This window comes from Telopea speciosissima, chromosome 1 (assembly GCF_018873765.1).
Source record: "Telopea speciosissima isolate NSW1024214 ecotype Mountain lineage chromosome 1, Tspe_v1, whole genome shotgun sequence".
NCBI classification, from domain to species: domain Eukaryota; kingdom Viridiplantae; phylum Streptophyta; class Magnoliopsida; order Proteales; family Proteaceae; genus Telopea; species Telopea speciosissima.
In genome coordinates this window covers 68,767,477-68,794,640 of record NC_057916.1, presented here as the reverse complement: position 1 = coordinate 68,794,640, position 27,164 = coordinate 68,767,477, and the positions used below count along the sequence as shown (strand labels likewise).

The 27,164-nt window shown below is 38.6% G+C and overlaps 1 protein-coding gene across 2 annotated transcripts; it reads right to left on the bottom strand.

The window, feature by feature from the left end:
- Nucleotides 1–1,925: 1,925 nt before the first annotated feature.
- Nucleotides 1,926–27,154, bottom strand: LOC122666577 (chaperone protein dnaJ A6-like). Of its 2 annotated transcripts, XM_043862601.1 has the most exons (9): nucleotides 27,058–27,154; nucleotides 25,853–26,066; nucleotides 22,255–22,420; nucleotides 21,987–22,128; nucleotides 13,202–13,335; nucleotides 12,978–13,120; nucleotides 12,673–12,871; nucleotides 12,216–12,556; nucleotides 1,926–1,939 (listed from the first exon to the last, which is right to left on the bottom strand). In XM_043862601.1, the coding sequence occupies exons 2-8, from the start codon at nucleotides 26,000–26,002 to the stop codon at nucleotides 12,234–12,236; spliced, it is 1,257 nt and encodes a 418-aa protein (XP_043718536.1). In that variant the 5' UTR covers nucleotides 26,003–26,066; nucleotides 27,058–27,154; the 3' UTR covers nucleotides 1,926–1,939; nucleotides 12,216–12,233. The 2 variants fall into 2 exon arrangements, with proteins under 2 accessions (XP_043718536.1, XP_043718527.1); XM_043862592.1 differs by lacking the exon at nucleotides 1,926–1,939 and having other exon boundaries at nucleotides 12,031–12,556.
- Nucleotides 27,155–27,164: the final 10 nt, after the last annotated feature.

Here is a 27,164-nt window from a genome sequence, read left to right as displayed (position 1 = left end):
CTCCATCTCTCTACTCTACTTCCCCTCCCATCATTTAATTGAGAGAGCGAGATGAGAGTGATGGTTTTCATTTTTTTTTTTTTTAAAATGTTCCAAAATATCCTCTCGATATCTTTTTTAGCTCTCTCTCGCTCTGCAGTAAATGTGATCCCATTCATCGTAGATGGAAGGAAACTCGATCTAAACTTTCTATTCACTATAGAAGGTGAGTGTAGGGAAGAAAAAACACTATATGCAACATTTCTTTTCTTAAAAAACTTTACGTTATGGATGATCAATCATTAGTCGGTATCTTTGCCAGTAGGTAACAAAGGTTTTAGGAGATCATGGGATTGACTTTTCTATTTTATCGGGAATTAGAGGTAAAATGTTATGTGCTTAATGGGGTTCGATTTAGCGTATGGGTACTAGATTGGAACACCCTAGCTAGAGCTTTTGACTATCAGTTCTAGAGCTTTTGACTTATCGATCAACTATCTAACATAAAACATAATATATCTTTCTTACACCAAAAAAACATAATTCATGCACCCCCCCCCCTTTTCTCTCTTTTGGTTTTGTTTTGTCATTTGGCTAACTTCTTTTGAGTTGAAATTTAACATATGAGCGAAGGACCTTGAGAGCTACATGTCCACAAAATTTTTACTTCGTTCAATCTATCATGTGACAAATATTGTGTGCAAATTAGATAAAATTACATGATCTACTCAAATAAAAAATCCTTTAACTTTTTTTGGGGTGAGGGGGGGGGCAGGAAGTAATTAAACTCTTCATGCACGATTCTATGTTTGGGCGCAGAAACCACACGACCGGTTAACATTCTTTTTATATATACATACATAAGAGAGAGAAGTTTAACGCGGCCCAATTCCTCTCCCCTCTCTCTCTCTCTCCTCTTCAGAGTCCAGACCCATATATGTCCCCACCACACCACACCAGTCTAGGCAAAAACGTGATTCAAATCTGGCAGAGCAGGGGGTGGACTCTGCAGACTGCAGTGTTCATTTCATTGTGTTTCTTTCATAGTCAAGAGGGAGATTGAGAGCCAACCTTGACTGCTGAATTGAAACTGTTAGAATTTTGACCAAACAAGGATAAAAACTATAAGGGGACCCCACTTCCTTTCTATTATTAGAAATTATATGTTAATCCAAGTTTCCCTCCACCCATGGTGAAGGAATTCTCTACATACCTTCTTCATCATTTTGGAACTCTGATCGGCCACAGAAAAGTACATATACATGTAAGAAAGCATTCTGGTTCCCCGACACATGGGTGAAGGGAGAGTCTCTCCTCTAGAATCCTATATCCCTTATAAAACACATGATCACTTATAACGAGGCTCTTACCTTTGAAAATTGGGGATGTGGGACTAAATAAAAATCATTACTTCAACACAAGAGAGTACTAGAGAGGTAGAAATAGAAAGATGATGATTTGAAGCTTTTGAAAAACACAACAACTCCAACACATTATAACCCCAAATTCCCCACCTTGGGTGGAAATAAATCTTTCTCCATTATGGGAATCAATGATCCTTTTCAAGGTAGAAATATGTATTAATTTGTTGGGGTGTTCCACATAGAAGACGGAAGTAATAATCTCACATCGTATATATGTGAGTAACCCAATGTAAAGACTTATAGGTACTTTATTGGGCATCCCTTCTTACCTTCTTAATGGTTAGTTCTTGAAGATGAGTACTGTTGTTGGTGAAGCCTGATTTGGTCCAGAAAGTACGATTGAGACCTTTGGAGGATCGTTTCGGCCTCGAAATGCCCAAAAATAGCAGGCCTCCATGCCAAATGCTGGAGTTGTGTTGGGCTCGTTAAGATCTTTGAAATGAATACTTTTGAGCCATGTGTTATGTTTTAGTCCGGCTCAGGCTTTTTGGCAATTTTTTGGGCTAGGGGCATTTGTGTACTTTCTGGGGTTAGGGCTTCCCTATATAATGTTCTTATCTCTTTGAGATAGGGTTATGAGGGTTTGTAACATTTTCAGAGAAAATAGTGAAACTTGTTCTACTGCTCGGCCGTGGATGTAGCTTCCATCTTGGAGGTGAACCACATAAATCTCTATGTTGTACGTTATGTGTGCTCTCTCTATTTTCGTTTTTCTTCTGCAAATTACCATTCTGGGCGTTATTTTCTTAACAAGCACTACCCAAGTCCCACTTCCTTTCATTAAGAAAAACTAAACACCCTCCAACAAATCAGGTTGGCTTTTTTTCAATTCAATCCATCATCATCAGTTCATTACTTTCTATATTTTTATCAAAAATCCCACCCGACATTAGAGAGATCTGGAAATCTCTTTTGAGGTTCTTGTCTTCCATTCTTCTAATTGATTCAATAAGAAACGAGCTCATTAATTGTGCCTCAAATTAGTGGGTGAACGTGTGGTCTCTTCTCCTTGTTACCCTGTATTCTGATATATATATATATATATATATATACAGTGATAAGTCTAATAGAAATCACTACTTAGGATACTTGTCTTGTCCCATAAAAGATGAAAAAGTGTGATCTGCTTTCTTTTGGCCGGAGATTTAACTTTCATGGGGGGTTCCAAAAAGATTGAAAAGCTTCTTTTAAGCTTTTCCTCTCATTATAGATTACATGTGATTCATGAATTTCAACAGCACAAATCTTTACTGTTTTGCAAATGTAGAAAGTTTATGGCTTTATAAGATTGATCTCATCCCACCCCCCCCCCCCCAAACAAAAAGGAGCTCCTGTACGGCGTGAGGGGGAGTTGGAAGATGTCCAACGCACCCGTAGAGGTCGACTCATGGCCGAAGTGCCGTTCAAATGGCAAGCATTGAAGCACATATCTGAGTGTGGTGCACATATGATGGAAAGAAGGATTTCCAGCTCGGGTGTGTGTATTCATCCTCGCTGTTTGACCAGCACCTCAGCTATGTGTCGACCTCTGGGGAGGGGGGGTTGCACTGGAGAGGAGCCTCTCTCTCTCTCTCTCTCTCTCTCTGTCCCTCATTTCTTTTTGGTGTTTTTGAGCACTACCCTTTATTTGTTGGGTTGTCCACACGAATGGGCTGATCAGCATGGATGGAACAAAATCGAATCGAATCAAAACAAAACCCTTATCAGAAACTCTGATAAGAAACAGAAAATGATGAAAAGAAAAAAAAAATTTGTTTTTATTACTGTTTTTTCAATTTATGTATACAACACCAAAATTGGTATCAAATAGATAATAACCCGATAAGAAAAAACTGATGGAAACTTAGATCGAAATTGAACTTCAACTTAATGATTTATATCGATTTAACCCAATATTAGATTGAAACTGATTCAACCCGATCAAAACTAGATTTTACCGACCAATTGACAGCCTTAAATCAATTGCATGTCTGTCTCCATCGGCATCACTTAGCTAGGAAAAAGGGTAGCATGGATGGGGTCTATCCTTCCCTTTTTAGACGCTTAAATTGAAAATGAATCAGCTTCCACACAAGGACCATTACCTGATGACATGGATCTCTCTCTCTCTCTCTCTCTCTCTCTCTCTCAAATTCATTTGCGTCACTAAATCAACTTGGCATCAGCAAGAACCCGACAATAGGAGTTGAAAGAAAAGTGGGGGGTTAGGCCTTAGGGATAATGGGATTAGGTTTCCATGGGCTGAACTCTTCTTTACTTAGTGGTTCTTAAAGATAAAAAAATTTGTGGTGGTTTTCCGACCATAAGAAGAGGGAGCCCTTTACTAGTTGGTACTGAGATTCAACTTCTTTTCTCTCTGGATCTTTAGGCAGCCTTTGGAATAGCTTTTCATATTTTCTCATTTTAATTTTTGTTAGGATGCATTAATTGCGCTTTAAGAGAGAGAGAGAGAGAGAGAGAGAGAGAGAGAATGGCATTCTGGAACCCAGTTTCCTCTCAAGTTTTTATTCAAACAACTCATGTGCATTTTTTGAAATCTTCAAAGTTGCCACTTTCGCACAACTCATTCAAGGAGCCTTGACTCTGACTAGGATCTTCTGGTTATTCAAATGAAATCTGACAAAGAACTACCCCCACCTTTGGAAATAAGATTTGTGTTGCAACTACTTTAACAACAATACTTCTTCTATGTGATGTTCACCTTTCCTTCTAAGTACCCTCAATTTGGAGTTCTTGTATCCAACATTTTAAATGAAACCCCTTCCCAAATTTATGGGCTGTTGCACGGCACTCTCTTCTCTCCGCTGCAAGAAAGAAAATCCTTATTAAGGTTGTAGCCATTAATTAGTTTGCCAGCTTAATTATGTGATGTGTATTTTCTACTTCCCACCTTCTTGTGTCACAATATGACAAGGCTTGTGTGTCAATTTTGATGGAAGGATAACTCAAGTAAAGAGATTTCTTGTCTTAGTTGATGAAAGCTTTACCAAAGTAAGGATCACGAGGGTGAGGGTTCTAAGATATTCAAACTTGTAATATTGATTTATTAGCAAAGCAATGTTGGAGGCTCCTTTATAAAACAAATTCTATTTGGGGCCAATTGCTGAAGCATAGATACTTTCCCCGCTCTTCCTTCCTTGACGCCTCAGCTTGCTCCAACTACTCTTGGGCTTGGAGGAGCCTTTTAAAGGGTCGTGATCTTCTTTTGAGGGGCCTTTGCTGTGAGATTGAGGATGGCTCCTCAGTACTCATTTATTCTGACCCTTGGGATCCTTCCTTGGTGGATGGTCACATATCCAGTGCTTTCCGATCCACCTCCTTTACAATGGTGTCAGATCTGATAAACCATAGTGTAAATAAATGGAATTTTGCAGTCTTGTATACGTCGTTTTCTCCCTCTGAAGCTAGAGGTATTGTGCAAATTCCTTTACGAACATGTAGATTGAACTCCGAGTATCTCTGTTTTTCGACAAAAGATAGCAGGTTCTGGGTGTGCTCTGCCTATTTTCGTGTGGGTTGCATTCCTCGTTACTAGCGGATCTAAGTGGCCTTACTACTCCAAATTATCTTTGGGCTAAGGTATGCAAACTAAACATCCTTCCCAAGTTAAAGCTCTTCGTATGATGATGGTGTAGCAACATCCTGGTAGTGTCTCAAAACCTCGTCAGTAGGGGTTGTATACATCACCCCCCCCACCCCCCCTTCTTTTTTTTTTTTTTTGGTAGGAAGAGGAACTCTAATATTGATTAAAGAAGAGAAATATCACATAAGTACATATTGGTTCTAGTTGATCTGGCCTTAATAGCCAAATCATTAGCCAGCCGAACAAGATCTCTATGTTGCTTAATAATAAATATATCCTGAAATACAGTCAGAAGGCTTTTGATGTCCCACAAAATAGTGAAGCTTTCTCATGGCCATTGCATAGTTTTTGGAGTGAGCCACTGTGTCAAATTACTACAATTAGTCCAGACAATGAGAGTAGTGCCATGGTCTTCTCGAAGCTGTTGAAGACCAATTAGAAGTCCTTGCGCTTTTGTTTCCTGAGCTGATCCTGCATGACCAAAGTCAGCACAAGCACAGAAAAACTGTTTGTCAATAAAAATAACAGCTGCCCATCCTACATCTCCAGTTTCATGAATGTAACTTCCATCACAAATTATGGTTACTGATTTTGGTGGGATAAGGCTAAGTATATCCGTGGTGGATAAGGTTGCCTGTAGAGGAATTGGTGGATGAGTGGAATCGGTGGAATCAATTATAGGGATAGAGTAGAACCTAAGATCAGTAATCCAATGACGGATATTCTTAAGGATGGAGTTAGGATTTGGATTGGACTATTCCACCCAACAACGATTCCTTTCTAACCACAAGAAATAGCAAGTGATTGAGAAGATGGAAAGAATAGGTTTTAAATCAAACGATGGCTAGGGCGGATTGGTAATGAAAGAGTGAAAAAATTCAATGAGAGAGGCTGCCCTAAGAGATTCAATGCGGAGCCCCAAAGGTCTAGCCAACCAGATGTTTTTGGAGAAATTACAGGAAAGGAAAAGGTGCCAAGGCGTTTCAGAATTTGATCAGCAAAATAGACATTGATCATGGATAGGCATGAACTTTGCGAGGTTTGACCTTGTTCCTAATCTATTTCTGATGATCTTCCATAAGAAAATTTTGAATTTGGGGTGAATCTTTAGGGTCCAAATTAATTTTCAGAGAGGTTTCAATTGGGTGAATCTCATCCAGAAGGCGAGCAGCGACCTTGGTATAGAGTAGAACCTAAGATCAGTAATCCAATGACGGATATTCTTAAGGATGGAGTTAGGATTTGGATTGGACTATTCCACCCAACAACGATTCCTTTCTAACCACAAGAAATAGCAAGTGATTGAGAAGATGGAAAGAACAGGTTTTAAATCAAACGATGGCTAGGGCGGATTGGTAATGAAAGAGTGAAAAAATTCAATGAGAGAGGCTGCCCTAAGAGATTCAATGCGGAGCCCCAAAGGTCTAGCCAACCAGATGTTTTTGGAGAAATTACAGGAAAGGAAAAGGTGCCAAGGCGTTTCAGAATTTGATCAGCAAAATAGACATTGATCATGGATAGGCATGAACTTTGCGAGGTTTGACCTTGTTCCTAATCTATTTCTGATGATCTTCCATAAGAAAATTTTGAATTTGGGGTGAATCTTTAGGGTCCAAATTAATTTTCAGAGAGGTTTCAATTGGGTGAATCTCATCCAGAAGGCGAGCAGCGACCTTGGTAGTTAGTTCCCATTTTTGGTAAAGGGGCAAAAAGAAAATCATTATGGGGGCTTGATGACAGTGGGATTTTGGCAATGCTGGTTGCAATGGGGAGAGGAAAGAGAGATTGTATCAGAGGAAGATTCCAAGAACGTCCCATCATGAGATCAGCCACAACAGACAAAGGTTGTAAGGAATTAGGGAGAGCATTAATGAGAGGTGGTTCGAAATCAGGGATCCAATTATTGTCCCAAATAGGAATGAAGGAACCGGACCCAACCTTCTATTTTGCCATTTTCCTCAAGGAAAGGAGAGTCATGCAAATACTATTCCAGATCCTAGAGCCCTTCTTAGGCTTAAAATTGGTACACAAAGGAGATGATCTAGGGAAATATTTTCCTTTTAGCACCTTGCTCCAGAGAGAATTAGTATTTTTGACTAACCGCCAACCCAATCTAACAAGGAGAGCCTCATTGTAGATAGAAGAGGATCGAAAGCCCAGCCCACCAGAGTGTTTATGGCGGCAGATGGATTTCCAAGAGATAAAGGTTTGTTTTTTTTCATTTGGATTAATCCCCTCCAGAATCGAGAGTTGATGGAATCAAGCTTGGATTGAATAGACTTTGGAAGTAAGAAGCAATACATTTGGAAGGTAGGCATGAAACAGAGAACAGATTTGAGTAGAACTGACCGCCCAGCTTGAGAGAGTAAACTCGCTTTCCAAGAAGATTGCTTTCTTTGGACTTTGGAGAGGAACATATGACATTGAGTTGTTCTATTCTTAGATTGGAGCAGTGGAGTACCCAGATAGGTAGAGTTAGAAGACATCTCTGGTAATTTAAGTTTTTGACAGATTTGACCATGTAAAGCAACAGAAGTGTTATTGCTAAACAGAATTTCACTCTTGGTCCAGTTTGTTAAAAGACCAGACAAATCTTCAAAGAGCTATAAAATGGCCTGAATAGTGTCAATATCCTCAAGGGTAGCCCTACAGAAGATCATAGTGTCATTAGCAAAAAGGAGATGGGAGACCTCGGGTGCTTGTTTGGCAATTTTAATCCCTGTAAAAAGATTGAGATCACGATAAGAGGCAAGAAGTCGAGACAAACCCTCCATTGCAAGAATGAAGAGGTACAGACTGAGGGGGCAACCTTGTCTGATCTCGTGGGAAAGTTCAAAAAATTGAAAGCGCCTCCCCTCAATTTGATGGAATAAGAGAGAAGAGAATAAATGGGACAGCAAAGTGCATCAATGCGTTGGGAACCCCAAGAAAGAGAAAATGGCTAAAATGTAAGATCATTCAACATAATCATATGCTTTGGACATATCAAGCTTGATAGCAAACCAGCCCTGTTTTCCTTTACAGTGTTTCATATATTGAACAATTTCATGGGGAATAATGATATTATCTGAAATTTGTCTACTTTTTACAACGGCAGATTGAAAAAGAGAGATGAAAGAATCAAGGAAACCCAAAAGTCTCAAGGCCAGAATCTTAGCAAGGATCTTAAATTTGTCTACCTTTAATATGCACGAGTCTCGAAGTGTTAAGGAAATTTAAATTTGACCTTAGTGGATTCTTTCTCCCTTTACATATTTAAGAAATCCTAGTTGTTCCATTCAAATCCATAATTTTGCATTATATGATAAATGATTTCCCTTGCTTCATTCCTTTTAACACCATTAATATTAGACTAACCTTTGAAATGATGCAGTTTCCGATTGACCTAACCAAAAGGAAGAGGAATTGGATTTGTAGTTAAAAGTAAGTTTCTGTCCTCTATATACAAGCATAAAAGTGACTCATTTTACCATGATCTCGTCCTTGTGAGGAAATAATTAATAGAATTTCTCTTAGGGGTGTCAATGGGTCGGGCTGGGCCGGGCTTGGCCTTAACCCTAACCTAACTCTGGCAGCCTTAACCTAAACCCAAGCCTAGTCCGACCTTGTCAGAGTCAAGCATACCCTCAACCCAGCCCGACCCTGACAGGATTTTCCCAAGCCCGACCCGGCCCGGCCCTGATTGGCCCCTGAATAGTGAATAGCCTAGTGAGCCCACTTAACAAATAACAAAGCCCCAATCCACTTAACATATATATATGTATACACATAGCCCCAGCCCACTTAACAAAGCCCATTGTATATATAATATATATGAATACATAACCCCAACCCACTTAACAAAGCCCATTATATAGATAATATATTGTGCATACAAGGTAGGGCTAGCCCTGCCAGGGCCAAGGCCTCAACCCAGGCCCGGCCCGGCCCGGCCTAGCCCTGTCCGGACTCAAGGCGAGTTAGGCCCGGATCGGGACACCCCTAATTTCACTATTCTAAAAATAATTATTTAACAAATTATAATAAAATGGTGAGAGACAAAATTCTTACAGTAGGGGGAGCTCACATTTTTTTCAGAGAGAGTGTTGATGTGGCCACACGAATCATTATATGAAAGGGAGTAGGAATCCAGCATCATGGTTACTTTTCTCCTAAATTCAATTTCATTTTGTCATGGGAAAAGACCCACTATATCCCCAAGATCTTCCCCATAAGTAGGCGATGTGGGTGCCCTTACCAGAGGAACCAGACCCCCATGTGGGGCCCACACCACAGTATCCCTGCATCCACATCTCTTCATTTATTTTGGATGAAAAACCAACATACAATAGTAGCAATATTATCAAAAGATATCAAAACCGAATAGTTCGCCCTTTCCTTCAAGACCTTGCTGGCCAAATACTTAAAACAACAAAATGACATTATTATCAGACGAAAAATAAGTCACATGTCCATTGAAGAGACAAGAAATATTCAAGAAAACGAAAATATTTCATGGCGATAAATATTTGTTCGGCTCCATCTTAACTAGCATGCTACCAAAATGCATTTAAGAAGATTTTAGGCTTCAACTTCAGTAAGTTGGTATGTCTGTACATAACCCAACTCTATCAAAATAAAAAGGTCTCGGAACAAGAGACCTGAGGCCCAAACCGATCAAGATATTGTCAGTAGCTCATGCACATCAAAATAGGATAACTCAAAGTGGGCAAAGAAATATTATCAGAATGAATAGTAGTGATACTATATGGATCAAGTATACTAGAAGAAACAAAAGACATTCCCTTATTGTTTTGGTTTGGCTCTAATACCACTATCATGAGTTGACTCAACCACCACAAAAGATGCATCTATTAGGGGGGAGGAACCATCCCATAATATACCCAAGATTTTCCACATAAGTGGGTGATGTGGGACTATTGGGAAGGGAGTTTAAAGCCATGCCAGCCCAGTATGTCTATCTCTCTCTCGACCCAATCCGGCCCCCTTTGAAATGACCCCATGCTCTCTTGTATGATCCTCGCTCTACACCCCCATTGGTGTCGGCTGCTAGCTTATCGCATGTGAGTAGTGTGTTTATATTAGTGTGAGTGAGGCATTTACCCTTCTTGCTCACTCTACCTCAATGAATATGTATCGCATGAAAACTAAATATGGCATTTCAATGAACACTGTGAAGATCACTTTGAATCTTCGATACAGAGAGAGCTCAGAGTCAGTGGGGGAAAGACCGAAAGATTGTGATGGGTTGTCTGATCTGTTAGAGAGTGATAACCAATTGAGCTACCCCTTGGATAGGGAGGTAGGCCATAGCTAGGGAGAGTTGAACTCTGTGACCTTTCAAGTGAAAGAGAGGTACTGGTCCTTGATTGAGTCCTCTCTACCCTTTCGATTAAAATATACAATCAGAAACTGGTCGGTGGGAAATCAACTGGTTCTTCTCTTTTTGATTGGTTCATTTATTCAATTTTAGTAATGTTCTCACGTTATAAACGTACTTACAATATATATATATATATTTATTTATTTATTAATTCCTTATTTGCATATGTATTTTATGGTAAATTAAGTTCTACTCCAAAGAACGTGCATTCCTCTCCTAAAAAAAATGACTATCACTGAAACAACCCTCACGTTCTAGTTAAAAGGAATATATGCATTCTTTTGTGTCAAGCATATCATCGAGTATACGGGAAACTAAATTACTTGAAAAGAAAAAAGAAATCAAAATATTCTTAATGCAACAAGGATTTAGTCACGGTGTCAATCACTATGATACTGATACCAACACAAATTATTCGTATCAGACCAGACCAGATGCTATGGCCCCCAAGATTCTGGTATGCTTTTTTTTTTTTGTTTTTTTTTGTCCTCTTGTTTTTTGTACCACCGATCCAGTATCAAGCTAGTATTAATGTCGACTGATACGGCCAATCAGATCCTCATAACTAAGCCCTAATATGCAAACATCTTTCCATAGTCAAACTACTTGATGAACCAGTTTAACTATATTGATTTGATTTTACCAAAAACACAACCTATATTGATTTGATTGTCTTTCCATCATCAAATTACTAAAAAAACCTACTTTTTTTTTGTTTAAAAAAAATAAACTAAATAACATTAAAAAAAAGAAGGCTACATGACACCTATGCCTAGACACAAGAAGGGAAAAATGACCACCCCACCCCTATAAAATGAAAATCTCACCCTTGTTGGATGCCCATGTACGTGCTCTCATTGTCCCCCCCCCCCCACCCCCAACCAATGCAGGGCCACACAGCCTGATAGCGATCCCCCTTCCCATTACATTAACATGAAGATAACACACCACATAATTCCGATTCAGTAGAGTAGTATAGAGTCTATCAGAACGGGCTCTCACTGCCAAATTGCATAAATTCCGTAATATGTAATCTAATTATCTAGTTAAAAAAAAAAAAAGAAAACCCTGGGGCAAAGTGGAAATTTTGACAGATTCCACCCACATAACACATAAAATGGGAGGCTGAATGTAAATACCTCGATTCATTTTTAAGTCTTGATCATTTCTTAACACAGCAAGGACATTCCATCAATATTTTCATGATCAAGAAGCTCAAATGGAATTCCCAACTTCTTTCCTATGCCATCCTAGAGATTTATGGTGTACTGCTCAGTAGATTTGAAAGGACCAAAAAGTGGTGTGATAGCATCAGTGCCTGTTCTACTAATAGGCACTCTAGCAGATACTAGTTTTCTCCTCCTCATAGGATTAAAGAGGCTGTTATGTGGAACATTTCTAGGTTTACCCAAAAAGGGGGGAAAATGAATAAACCCTACAACAGCTCTAAACTATATATAGTATGCCAAACCTGCCCGATCCCATTAAAGAACAAAAAAACTAGAAACATTGTAGATCAATTAATCAACTGGGGAGATAATACAATTGGAGAACTTTAGAATAGATGGCATAAAAATGAAAAGGATTTAATTTAAAGATAAAATAAGAAATAAATTATGCTAGGCAAATTCAATTCCAAATTTCAAAAAAAAAAACCTAAGTAATATCCAAAATTAGAATAAAAATGACACTGAGATATAAATCAAGGCAGCCAGATGGTACCACCAGTCTGGACTACCTCTTTAAAGTAGCAATACTAACATGAGAATACATCCCATGGTAAGAACAGGACTTTCCTAACACAAGATCATGGGCTGGGGAAGGTTGAAAAGCAGAAGGGGATGACGGATGAAAGCTAGTATGCCTATTGCTGAGCACACTGCACTCGAGGCATTGATGGCTCATCATCCTCATCGTAAGCCTCCTGCTGTTGTTGCTGCTGCTTCCGCCTCATCTCCTCTTCGATGTTGACATCATTCAAAGTGGTCTCCTCACACTCATCCAGCTCCATTTCTGACAAGTGGCTGCTCGGTTTTGGTGGTAGGATTGTCTCCAAGGAGCGGCACTGGTCAGGGGAGAGAACCCCAGAATCCGGGAATTCCACATTGAACTGGATGTACAGTCGCCCCTTCATAAAAGGCCTCCCATGGTGTGGCATCCCCTCATCATTAATAGCCTTGTGTTGACCTGTATATCAGTCCCACAAAAGAAATATGTTGGTTTTTTATGCAGAGAGAGAGAGAGAGAGAGAGAGCATACAAGATGGCTTGTGGCTTATAAAAAGAGAGAAATCAACATTATACCCGGCTTGATAATCTCGCCAGGATTTGATTTGATCAGTAACTGTCTGCCATCAAGGTGAGTTAAAGCAAACTGGAAGCCACAGAGAGCATCTGTCAAACTAAGAGTATGTTCTACATAGAGATCATCATACTTCCGCTTGAACTTGGGGTGCTCCTTTTGTTGCAACATGAAAACAATGTCTCCTGTGATGGTATCCGGCTGCAAATAATAGGATACAAAATGTTAGTAATGTGGGAATCAATGTTCGGCTAAAGCATGAGAACTCCAAGGTCAATGCCTAAGATGTAGGTTCCATTGCACTTACAGCCTCATCTGCTTCACCCTGGAAAACAATTTTCTGGCCATGCTGCATTCCTTTCTCAACATGAACCTCCAGCACCTTCTTCTCCTGGGTAACCTTGCTCCCTTTGCACTGTGGGCATCTATCTTTCTCACTGATAACCTCACCTGCACCGAGTAATGTCTGAAATAAGGATTTCATAACCAAAAGTAGACTCGCAGAAAAAAACTGGGGCTCTATTTAAATACCTGAGCCTCTGCATTCAGGACAGACATGCTGCATCTGTTGGATCATGCCTGGTCCAATCTGTCGGGTTGAGACTTTCATTCCTGTACCTTGGCATCCATAACATCTTCCAGATGCCCCACTCTTTGACCCTTTACTGAAATGATTAAAGACTCGTATTAAAAGCCAGTCCAGTATATATAGGTAATACACAACATCAGGTATGCCAGGACAGCAAGTCAGCAGCAATTTCTTCAGACCATTCAAGGAAATCAGGCACATCAAAACATCAGAAAAATTAAACCATGATGCGTAGCAAAGATAAAAAAAAATCAACTACATTTTTTAAAACCAGCCACAGATGTGCATAAATATGAATTAGCAATTGATTGAATGATCTATCCACAACAACAGCTAGAGATTGCTCACCAACTGATCAGATGATCCATCCACAATAATCAATCAACAACTCGAACAGCTACAAATGCTTGGGCAGAATGCAGTAAGTCGTATACGTAAATTCCAGATTGATCCATATCAGTGTGCGTTATTTATTTGTTGCGCAATTTCAACTCCATATAGCAGTGTTCTTACAGCAGTCCACTAACATTTATTCTTCAGCTATACAGGTATGTAGTGTCGCACAACACTATGGAAGCTCCTATTCATCTCCTCCACCCTGCTCTCATTCTCAAGGCATCATCTAGTCATCCTTCTGAATTCCCTCATCCATTCCAATATAGAACAATCTTTCTAGCTATCTTTCTATCTTAGCTACTTTCTACTTCCTTTTGAGACAGCATTCTTGGTTTGGGGGGGGGGGGGGGTGTAGGTAGATGAACCCTAGGTTCAGGCTAAACACCTCCCAACAAGACCCAAGCAAACCCAAGTCAAAGTCAACCGAGAGGGTCAACAAAAGTCAAGAAGGTCAAACTTTGACAATCAATCACAACTAACTAATATAGATGTCCTTCAAAAGATGGTAATGATTGAATGCTCAGATTAAAATTAATTTGAGAATCAAATCTGAAACTGAATTTCAGCAAACAAGAGATTTCTAATTACTCACAATCAAGAGCTCAGATCAACATAAAATTCAGGTCGAATCTCCTTCTAGGCTAACTAAAGCAAACCCTAAAATATGATTCAAAATCAAGGGCTAAATTTAAAGTAATTTAACAATATTCAGATCTGATTCAGAAAATAGGCAGATTCAGGAGAAAATTAAATCAGATCAGAAGGTATGATCTTCAGAAAACTCTGGTCGAAGGCAAGGTTTCCCAAGTGGATATTAATCCCAATGTCTGACTAAAAACTCATGGCTAGATTATGAGAAATTGCTGATTGCAGGTTACAGAAAAGAACTCAGAAACCAGAGCATCCGCCAGAGAGAGATTCCAACAATAAAATAGCTTTTAAACCCAATCTGCTAGGCTTTCCCTATCAGCAGTAAACCCTTTTCTCAATCATAATAGCAGATTAAACACCAATAATAGGATTTGACACTCACTAGTTCAGCACGCTATGGAGGAACAAAAGAAATGGAGGATAGAAGAGTAGAGTAATCCTTGAAGGAAATATCTATCTATCTATGTGTGTGTGTGTGTGTGTATATAAATATATACATACAGATAAGCTAAGGGTCAGAAATCTATGAAGCTTAAAAGGAAAGCTGATACGATCCTGGATTCGAAAACCTTATTATCACTATGGGCCCACTAGGATGCTATACAACTCCAATAGTAGAAGGGATTGTGGTTTCGCAATTAAAAAGAAGTTAAGGCTACAAAAATTATGATGAGAGCTTATATGGAAATAGAAAAAAATGGAAGGGTAGTGCTGAAATATAAGATGAATGAGGACCAATTAGCACAAGGACAAAAGGAGAGGGCAAATATGTAATTTACCCTTAAGATATTATTTCATACAAGGGAAGGGGACTCGTCTTCTACCTCCACCCAAAACAGGAAGCCGAAAACAACCATGCTTCGTGTCTTTGTTGGTTTTGAGTTGCAAGGGAGGGTCGACAATGAGTAGACCTTATGATTGAACACCAATAATAACCTAGTGATGTGATCCGGGATTCCAAAAACCGGTTTGGATCACTTAGGTCGTGTTTGGTTGGAAGTTTCTTCGGAGATGGATTCGACGGGGTCTGGATTCCCTAATTTTTTGCGTGTTTGGTTTCTCAGAACCCGGTTCCATGTTGGATACTAAGAATCCACGAAAATCCATTTTACAATGTAATTTTGGAATCCACAAGAATTCACCTGGGGTGAATTCTAAATGAGTCCAGGTTTCTGGTCCCTGATATATATAGGATGGATTCTAGTGGACTCAAAAAATCGAGACTGAATTTCACTCAACCTTGATTGCTAGGGTTTCTCTCAAGATCGTCTTCAACCATCTCTATCGTAGCTAGACCTTCGTGATTGATTCCCTTTCTCTCGTGATAATCTCTTCGCGTCAGTCTTGTTTCCTTTCTGCTTCACCTTCATATGTGATTGGTTTTGATTTCTTTTCCAGAGCCACATAAAAAGAGTTCAATCTCTTCCAAGCTTCAGATTTTGAGTATTTTGCTGAAGGGGTAGAAAGATCAAAATGGGGAATAGAGGAAGTAGCAGCAACGGAGGTAATAGTAGCAGGCAGAGACATGGAAATCATCATCATAATCATCAAAATGGCCACCCACCAACGCCGCCTCCGCAACCTTTTCAACCTGAAACCATCGGAAATCGATACGTCTTCTCTGCTGCTACCCCATATCCTCCTCAATACCCTAACCCTAACCCACCTCACTACTACCAATACTCCGAGTATTACCCACCACCACCGCCTCAAGTCCCGCTGCCAACCCTTGTGGTGCTGTTCCCCTTCCCCAACCTTACGTCGAGCACCAGAAGGCCGTTACCATACGTAACGATGTTAATCTTAAGGAGGAGACTTTGAGGGTCGAGCCTGACGAGGAGAACCCCGGCCAGTTCCTAGTCGCCTTCACCTTTGATGCCACTGTCGCTGGAAGGTATGGGTTTCGTTCAGTTCGAATTTTACGTTTCAATTAAAAATTTTAGGGAAAAAAAAAATCTACTCTACCTGCATTGGCTGTTGATGTTGCTCTGGAATGTCTCTGAAGTGCCTGAGTCGCAATTTTTTAAGTTCTCTAATGCGCCATTATCCATAAATGATCTCTGACTCTTTCTTTTATTTTATTAAATTTATTGTCCGCTTATAATTATTTCTTCCTTATTTATTCCTCATTAGTTATTTTTGCTGTTTAAATTGATTATTTATTTGACGATTTAAGCAACTAAATTCTTAATTAAAGAAACCTACTGGATATGGATGCAGTTGCATATTTGTTTTTGTTTCATGCTTCATTGAGGATCTTGTTGTTTCTTGCAAGTGTTTGGATGACATTGAAGTCCACCTTCATCTTTGGAAAATTTGGTTCAAGGGACACACTGAATACTATTTGCAACCTAAGTGCTTTATTGAAAAAAATAATTCATTCTTTTTACCTGGAGTCATTGCATCAGGTGCTGTTTAGGTTTAAGGTTTTTTTGTATCTGTCTTCATCCAAAAAATTCTTCTCCTCTCAGCAAAACACATGTCTTGGTTTGGTTCAGTGTGGGAGCAGTGGCTGAATCTTCTTTTGTGTAATGGTGGTTTCATCAAGCTTTGGTTTAAACAAGTATAATCAGTTGAATGGAATGGGAGAGCATTAGAGCAATGTAGTTAAAAGATATGGGGGGAGCAAAGCTGCTGATCTGCTTCTTTAATCTGTTATACTTCACCTACTGACCCATTAATTCATTATGGAGTAAGTGCAAAGCCTCCATAATGAGCAAAGCTGTTGATCTACCTTTATCCTTATATAGCTCTGCTAATTCTTAGATTATAATTCCTCTGCTCTCTTCAGTCATCATAAGCACAAACTGAGGCAGCTCACCATAAATCAATAATCCATTTTATGGTTCTTGTGTAATTGTTTTTAGGGGACTTGTCATGTGATTTGTTTCTAGATTGTATTAGAGTTCTTTGGTTTTGGGAAAATTCCAAAACTTCAAGTTAATTGATGATCCATGATGAATATAATGTGCTAGACTCTTCACATTGCCATTGGATAGAATTGGGTTGGTCTGATGATGACTGGGTTCCAAAACTCAAATCCAATCCATCAACCCTTCCAAACCCTCTTACACATTTACACCATCAAAGAGAAACTGGTGACAGAGCAGCTGATGCTTTGGCTTCTTTAATGTATATAGACTAGGTTCTAAGGAATGGACAGTTTAACTACCCTTCCTGATTGAGATAAGATTTAACTAAGAAATATACTAATACAACACAACTAGAACAGTGTCTCCTGGTACTTTTGCAAAGATACTACTTTCACCACTCAGATTACTTGGGAACTGATAAGAGATTTGGGTTAACTGGTATTTTAAGTCCTTCCATTCTTCCACCCACCAACTATAACTTGATGTATTTCTGTTTTAGACCTTTGCTCATTGCATTCCTCGTGTAGAGATTCATGCTACTGTGATTTTTTTTTTGCTGTATTTTTGTTTTGGATCTCTACTTGATAGGTCTTTAGCTCAAATTGGTAGAGCACTTGGAACATGAGCATGTTCCAAGGGGATGGTGGTTCGAATCCACCAAGGCCCTTTTTATTCAAATGTTTATAGCATAGTCAGTTATGGCACTAATCCACACAAGATGGCATCTTTGAAATTTGACATATTTGTATAATTACTTTGGTTGTGTTAATGAGATATTTTAATTTTATGTTAAGATTGGTAAGAAAGAAAATGATTTTACAAGTATTTTTTGGTATAATTTAGAATGAAATGTTAACTTCCCCGCTTACTCTTGTTATTGAATCTATAAGCTTTCCCTTGTAAACGCTTCTCATGCTCTTCTCTAGAGCATTAGTAGACATAGTAGGGATTGAAGGAAAACAGAGAGAGCGAGAGAGAGAGAGAGAGTGAGAGAGAGAGAGAAGAATTTCTAGTAGAGGCATTGTGGAGTGATTATTTTGGAAAATTTTTTATCCAATTTATTGATTATCTTACTTTTTATAAAGTTCATATTAAATGTATGCATATGTTGAATAACAAAAGTAGGTTAAAATTTTTTTTCACAGTTTTTTTTCTCAACTACGAATCCACATGAACCAGATTCTTAAGAAGCTGATCCAAAATCAGAATCCGGCTCGGCCGACATCTCCAACCAAACATGACCTTATGGGTCCACTCAGACAATTAAAATCCAAATACAAGAAAGCAGTGGCCATTCTGCAAATAATATGAAGTTTCAAAGGAGTTAAAACTTTGGTAATTAACAGAATTCTTAAAGGGAAAATCTGGTGAATGAATATGGATTAGGATATCGGAAGAATAACAATTAATGAGAGAGAGCTAACTTGGAACCAAAGTCAAAATGAGGGACATTTTTTCCAGTAGACTCCGTTTGTTTCGGTGTAAAATTTTACCTGGAAAAGTAAAATTTTCACTTCAAAAAAAATTTTGGGCCTCCCTAGAAGAGCATTAGACTAGGGTTTTGGGGATTCTGATCAGTATATCAGCTGGTATAAAAAAATCATTTGGTTCTGCCTTATTTTTGTTTCAGACCTGAAGATTTTTTTAGGGAAATTTTCATGTACCTTCCCTAAGGTATAACAAAAACACTCGCCAGTTTTGGAAAATTACGCATGCCCACCTACTTTTGTAAAAAGTTAACAAATGCACCCATCCCGTTAACTTGGGACTAACAGCATTGGATTTGGTTGGTTGATCAATAAGGGAAGCCTTCACATTTTATCGCTGTGTTGTGGTGCTGTGCTAATAGCCTCGGCTTCTGCAATTCACTGTCACATATACCCTTCCCTTTCGCTTTCACACCACCAAGTAGTCACCAACCCCTTTTTATAAATATTTTCTAAAAGTATAATCCTTACCCATGAAATAAAAAGCAAACCTGTGAATCTGATCTTTGCAATTCCCATTCTCTCTCCCTCTTCTTTGTGTGTATTTAAAACCTTAATTCTCTATCTTTGTATCTCTCGCTCTCTCCCCTCTTTAACTTATCCTCTTCTCTCCCTCTCTGTAACTCTGTCACTCGAAAATTGAAAATGCCTGCATTGAGTTTTAAAAGTACCATTTGTTTGTTTCTGTTTGTTCTGGTTGCAGAGACCAGCTTTGGTCTTTCTTCGAAGGTAAATTACTTACAGTATTTTAATGCCAACTGTGAGGGTTTCTCTGGGTTCCTTATGTTTTCTGGATCGCCGAATGTTTATGGTTTTTCTCTGTATGAGCTTATGTTTTAGAATTCTTTTTCTAATTTTTTTCCAGGTTTATGTTGTTTACATGAGAAGCAGAATTAGTGCTGACCCAGATGAGACTTTGAGGCAAAACCATCAAATTCTCACCGATATTCATGGAGGAAGGTCAGTAACAGTGAATTCAACTGCAACAGATAGTTCTGCTAGTGGGTTTAATGATAAGATTCATTTGATTTTTTTCTTTCAAACCCTAAATGATTTAGGGAAGATGAGAGCAATTTGGTCAATTTCCTTTTAATTCTAAGGCTGTTAGTCTCAAGTTAACGGGATGGGTGCATTCGTTAACTTTTTACAAAAGCAGGGGGCACACGTAATTGTCCAAAACTGATGGGTGTTTCTGTAATTACATGATACCTCAGGGGAGCTACGAGAAAATTTCCCATTTTTTATTACTCTAAATCCAGCTCTTAACATGACATCATCTTTTGAGGTTTAAATCAACTAGTAAAGAAGGGAATTCGACTTAAGTTTTAGGCTGATCTCTCTGATTTTGTGTAATTAAAGATCTCCTAATTTCTGAATTTCAATTTCAGGTTTGGGTTTTTTCTTCAAATTACTATCAATATGACCTTTGGATCATCACTCATATATTCTGAAGGAACCTTATTCTTCTTATTTGTGATTGATTATTAAAGTTTGACCTTCATCTGAGAAGGTTGCTTTCGTTGATTTTTTGAGTGGTTGGACTGTCATCCTGAGATCCTGTTGTGAGATTGGGTCTAGTGGACTATCGTAGATCTAGTCTTGCATTAAGACTGGCCTAGAATTTTAGGCCTTAGTTCCTCACATCCAAGTCGATAACAATCAGAGGTAGTAGACAACAGCAGATACTGCAGTTAGAAGAGGTATTGACAATGAATAAATTTTGCGGAAGTTGCAGGTTTAGTCTGGTGTTCAAGGTAAGTATTTCACAGTAGGGAAAGTATAAGGGTAGGGTTCTAGGGTTAAGTTCGCTTCTGGGAAGCAATTAACCCCCAGATTTTACAGCCCCAAGACAAAGAAACGAGGGATATTGTGTGCTGTATTCGGCCAAGGTAACGATAGGGAAAGGGTTATGATACAGAAACAGAAAATAGAAGGGAAGTGATGGAGAAAACAGGAGAAAGAAGAGAGAGGGGGAAGAGAGGAAGAAGAACACGCAGGGAAGGGGGGGAAGAGATCCCACAAGCCAAGCAGGCTTGAATGAAACAACACACAATTTCATTCTCAAAATCTGTCTTTGGTATCATTAAGTAAAAATATATAGAAAAAAAAAGAGGAAATAAAACTACTATTCAACCTCTAAAACCAAAATAGAAAACAAAACTAACTAGGCAATCCCCTACTACTCTACCAATAAAAATATAATTAAAAATTACAAAAATCCCAAAACATAGAAATTAATAAAATCCTAAAATATCCTACTAGACCAAAGACCCAAATTTGGATCCAGTTCTTGGTATGGGTTCTCAAACAGGTTTGACCAGGTCCAAGGGAGTGCTCCTGCATCACCTAGACTGGGGGGGGAAGAGACCAATCCAAACCCTGCAAATACTATCAGGTCGTAGTTACAGCTTCACCAGAGATGCAAAGCTTGGTTCTTGCAGTAGGAGGATTTGTAGAACGTGAATCCCTAGGATTAAGATCGCTTAGAATGGGAAAAGGTGACTCACACCCAAAATATTACACAAAATAGAAAGTGTATGAAGGAGATCAGACAATCGTATATGGGATGCAACTATCGCCCAGAACAGGGTAAACATAGCAGTAGCAGAAAATAGAAGGGAATAAGGGTAGGAGAAATAAGAGAGGAAGGAGGAAGGAATGCTTACCTGAGATAGAAGCAATCAAAGATGAATCAAAGAAGAGGAAGAAGATCAACGACCAACATGGTCGCCCATTGTTCACAACCGTGCAACAAAACCCAATTTCATTCACTAGTAAAATCTGTCCATTGATGGGTACATCGTACATGCATAAATAAGAAAAGAAAGAGAGAGCCCTAATCTAAAACGAAGACTAAAATGGAATTGAACTCTACCTCCTACATAGGTTACTCAAAGTAAAACATAATAAAATAAAAGAATAAAGATTACAATATAAACCCAAATAACCCTACCAACCCTTACTGGTCCAGAAACCTGGATTTGGCCAGTTCCTTTTGGGCTTGGGTTTCCAAAGCCAGTCATATCGGTCCAACCACTCTTAGTGCTACTGCATCAAAAGCACATGCATTGAAAATCACACACACATGAAACAGGAATGAGTAACCTCTAATTAGTATTCCTTCATAACTTCAGATCCCATTTCAATAGTCCTATTCCAATCTATAGACACAATACACCCTCCAAGGAAGAAATACTTTGCATGTAAACCGTAATTGATCATTAACATTAACATTAACATTCACATTCACATTCATATTCATATTCAGCCACCACATCTGCCAGAAAGTACTTATGATAGCAAAGGGATAGAAGGGATACCCTTTACATTTTGGGCATAGTATGTTTCTTGACAGAGAAAGCTTCTTAGACGTTCCATTATACAAGTCCTCTAGAGAAACCTTTAATGTATGGACCACATCTTCACCTTGTTTCTGTCTCCGCCCTCTTGAGCTACCACCACCTTCAAAATTTAAATAAATGAAAGGAAGATCAAAGACTATAATGTATCACTTACAGGAGAAGATGGAAATTGCACAACTATAGCACATAGTAAATATAGTGTAAGCTAAATGTAGAAATGACTTACCACCAAAAGCTCCTCCACCAAAGAATGATTCAAATATATCAAAAGGATTGTGAGAGGCACCACCTCCTCCCATTCCTTCCTTGAGTGCATCTTCACCATACTGGTCATAAATTTCTCTTTTCTCAGGATCACTAAGAACTTCGTAAGCCTGAGCCAACTCCTTGAACTGATTCCAAAACCAACAAACAATTAGTAATTATTGAGAACCTACCCAAAAAAAAAATCCTTAAACTAGCTTTTGCATAATATATGAAAAAGCAAAATGCCGAATTCTGTATTTAACCATGCAAAAGAAGTATTAGTATTAAACTAACAACTCTCTGAACCAAACATGCATAACACAATGCAGTGTGCACATGCACATTTGTGATGAATATCATTAACATACTATGGTGCGCAAACACACACTTGAGATGAATATAATTACACTTTGATCACTAAACATCTATCATTTGAGACAGAGAGAGAGAGAGAGAGAAATAATTTAAAATGTATAGGTTTATGGAAATACATAAAACACAAAATACATGCCACCTGCTCTTCCTAACATGATACTACAAAATTATAAATTGTAGTAAAAAATAAATATATATGTACATGGTTCTAATCAGGTAACTGTTACATCAAAAAGTAGCCCAGACAGACTACAGTGATGAATAATGGTGTAATTAAATACAGTAAACATGCAGCAAGCAACAACTCACGAAACACTTAAGCAAAAAACGAACTTAAAATTAAGTCACACACTTCCTGTTAAATACATAAGATATGTTGTTCACTTGAAGGACATTCTTTCTGAATTCCATTGATCAGATAATAAATTCCAACCAACAGTACTACAGCATCAACAGTTCTGTTTCAAGCCTAAACACTACAGAGAGGAAGAAGAGTAAGTTTTTCCAAGCTTGCATTAGTTTCAAATAAGAATTATTTAAGAATCTGAACTTACACCAATGTTCAGTGGAGTTACTTCCATCTAAAAAGACCATCTATTACTGATCAATCTAGACACCACTATATGGTGCAGAACCCAGGTCACAAAGCCCTTTTTGGGTTCGCTATGGGGCCACCCAAGCATTAAGCAACTCAAATAACAGGGACAATGGAAATCTTGTAATTATTATATGGAAGTATAGGACCCTTTTCAGGCAAGAGACGAAATCAGGACATGGAAGTAAATATAATTTAAAGTGGAAGGGCATACTAGGAATAGAAACAAATATAGGGACAAAGCATAATAAAGGAAAGAGGATGGGGGCAATATGGGAAACCGACTTTAAAAATCAATATCGTGTGTGGGGTTTAAAGGTTGTCTTCAACCTCAGGCCAAAGCCAGGAGTGCAAAGAACCAGCGGCAACTCTACTGGCTTAAATTGTCAAATCTCATATAATATGGGCTCAATCAACACACAAATTTTGTTACGGGATTGTTCTCCTCCAATTCTATTGAATGCAAACAACCAGTTATCTAAAGATTCAGGACTGTTGAAGCAAACACGGCAATGGAACTTGAAAGTTGGAACCATGTCTAATGTAGTCTTAGATAGGAGTAGTCCCACTAGGAACCAGGGTAATGGGATCACCAAACAAGGCTGGCCGATTGGGACAGCTTAGGCTAATTAGGGCAGAATTAGGGTTAAGTGGAGGATTAAGAAGAGGAATGAAATTGCAGAATTATAAAACTACTTACTTGAATTAACACTGATCTCCAACAGTAGCAGATTGAAGAAAAGCTAAGAGAGAACCTCCCGATCTGCAAGATGCAAGGAGTCACTGGGAATTCCAGTCCTTCAACCTTGATATTACTCACAAGGGGGGTCTTGATATGACACACAAGACAGTCCCTGAAGAGAGAAGCAGCAAAACAATATTTTTTATTAATCAAATTCGTATTCAATGCTGGCCTCCCTTAGAAACTTATATAGAAGACTCAAAAATAGACTTAGACACTAAAAAGGAAAGGCCTCATCCTATCCCTAACCTATTAGCTAGCTTAAACTGACTAGGAAACTGAAATAGGCTCAAAATAGAGTCCTAATTCAGCCCAACTAAACAACTAAGAGAAAACTAATAAAATCATTTAAATTGAACCATTGGTTGAACCGGTTCATTTTAAAACACCAAATAAAAAACTAAGTATGGAAATAAAACTAAATATGGGAGCTAATCCCGTATGCAACCTATTTACCCATATTTTAGGCCCATAAAAGTGGCCTATTATATTAGAAACCCATGGGATCAGCCCAACATGTATGTAACCCAACCCTAGACATATTCCTAATAAAAGAAGCCTAGTTTGGTGATAAATCTGCATCAATGTCTGACATTCGACTGGTTTCTCACAGCAAAGGAGAACTAGGGGGGTAATCTCTAGGGTCTAATTCGCCCTAAAAGAGAGATCCAACCCCTAGAAGTTCCATTGATCTGATCTGAGGTATGAAAGAAGAGTTCCAGTGAACTCTTCACAGGGTGATAGTTTCGTTGCTGAGAAGAAAGGAGCAGCTGCGAGTAGAAGAGGGAACAGGAAAGCTAAAAGCTAACCTAAGAGGAGAGGTTCAAAATCGTAAAGGAGGAGGAGGGGAGAGATCACACAAGCACGCTCAGAAAACTCAACAATTCAGTTCATTCTCAAATTTGTCCAATGAATTGGATTACAAGCATATTTATAAAAAAACGAAATTGAAAGTTTCCTAATTGTAGTCTAACGCTGAAATAAAAGTAAAATCTCACTCTATCTCCTAATTATCTAATTCAATCTAAATCTGTAATGGAATCAAACTCTAAAATTAAAAAGTGGAATGAAACTCTAAGTAAGTAAAAGATTACAAGATAAATCCAAAAAGTAAATAAATAAACTACTAATATTGTACAAGACCCAAATCCCATTTCAGGCCCCAGTTCTCAGTCGGAACTCCCAAATAGCGCCAGCCTGTTCCAAAGAACTGCTTCTGCATCACTATTGTACCAGAAGGTAGCTGATGACCAGAGATTTAAGCTCAGACAATACTCATGAACCTATAGGAATGCCAGTTCAAGCATTGCAGGGGGGGGGGGAGGAAGCAACCCATACATATAGGATACCTGCACCTTAAATGAAGACAATTATTTCAATACTTTCTTTTCAAGAACAAAAATTTGATAGTTCTAAACATTAGGCCATACATATAAACTGTCCACATCTCCATATTAGTCTTCTAAATTGTTAAAAACCATGTTCATAGATGTTCTCCATCACCACTTCTCATATTGCATCCAGTTCCGGCAAACAAGTTTTAGAACTGAATTATATGCTCAACAGATCCCACAAGGAGTCATCGCTACAAACTTGAACTGCAAAGATGAATACACGGGATTCAATCCGAAAGGCCATTTTGTGCAAAAAAACCCAAGGACTAGACAGTCACTAGACAACCCTTCTAGGACCCAGCAAATAAGGAACTTTGACGGGTTATGACCCTTTAATAGATACAATGAAAAATTGAAGAATCTTTAATGTGACCATGCATATATAACTCGCATTAGGTATGCAGGATCCTGTACTAAAATTCAAAGGGAATCCATTCCAGCCTAATATAGCAAAAGAGGGAGATAGACTCACTTTCTCAGGGTCGCCACCCTTGTCCGGATGATTCTTTATGGCAGCTTTCCTATATGCCTTCTTGAGTTCATCTTGACTTGCACTGTTTGAGACACCAAGAATCTCATAATATTTGGTGTTATCACTCTTCTTTGGAGCACGGCCAAACATGATTGCAGCACTTCAATACTCCACAACCCACAAACTATCTCAAACTCACTGCTGATTTTGAGCTCCAACATGCCAAAAAAAAAAAATTAAAAAATGAGTAGCGAATAAATATAAATTAACCATACATACACAATAACTAAACTGAACATACACGCACGTACAAATTAGTCAAAGTTATCAATATTGGGCAACGAAAAGAGAGAATTTTTGCATATGGAAATGAAACACATGTTTTGAAAAAACAAAAAAGCCCAAACACAAAGCAAAGATCAACTAGTACCGGAGAAAAAATCTACACAAATGCATCACAGAAATAAATACTCAATGGTTCAGGTAAAATTAGACAGCCAATGATAGAAATTGCTTCTTTCTGGAAATGACGGCAAAATATATACTTCTTACCCTGATATAGGATTAAGCAATAAAATTATATTTACCAATTTGAAAGAAAGATAAGGGAAAAAAGAGTAGACAAGGAACCACAATTATGTACAAGAGAAAGACAGTAAAACTCAGAGCTCATGTTAGACACACTATATCCAATCCTATAAAGCAGAGTTGCAATAAAGAAAATTAAGCACATAAGGAGAATAAAGAGTGTGCTTGTGTGAATGTATGTGCACGACGGAGGGAGATAAACAGAAAAGCAACCCTTGAGCATCATTATCACTATCAACAACAACAAGGAGGGAAAAGGAAACGAGGAGGTTCGAGACCACAGGGAAAGGGGGGAGTGAATGAGGGCGAAAACTTGTTCAATCATCCCAAACTAAAAGATACCTCATACTGCAAATAAGACCCATCATCAGAGTCGGAAATCAAAACCCTCTACAGAGATAAAATTTGCAGGTATGAAAGACAAAATCAAATTCGAAACCAATCTGAGTACCTAATTCACATGTATTTGCTTACACAAGAAGCCAACAAGAAACAAATCCACTCATCTACGCAGAAGGACAACCTAACCTCATCCAATTTCGTGACTTTTTTCATCGGATTGAAAGAACATAAATCAGATCGATGAGAACATAGAGGGAGGTAGATAGAGATCTTACTGGTATGTATTGTGGAGAGCGGGAAACTAAGCAGCAGCAGCAGCAGCAGCGAGCGAGAGAGACAGAGAGGCGTCTCGTCTTCCCTAAGGCCCTAACGAGTCGCAGAG

Excerpts from the sequence above, each read along its gene's own strand:
- LOC122666577 (XM_043862601.1), bottom strand. The coding sequence starts at position 26,002 with ATGTTTGGCCGTGCTCCAAAGAAGAGTGATAACACCAAATATTATGAG. Across the intron at positions 22,421-25,852 it reads AGGGTGGCGACCCTGAGAAA|TTCAAGGAGTTGGCTCAGGC; the intron begins GTGAGTCTATCT and ends TTTTGGAATCAG. Across the intron at positions 12,872-12,977 it reads AGGGTGAAGCAGATGAGGCT|CCGGATACCATCACAGGAGA; the intron begins GTAAGTGCAATG and ends TATTATTTGCAG.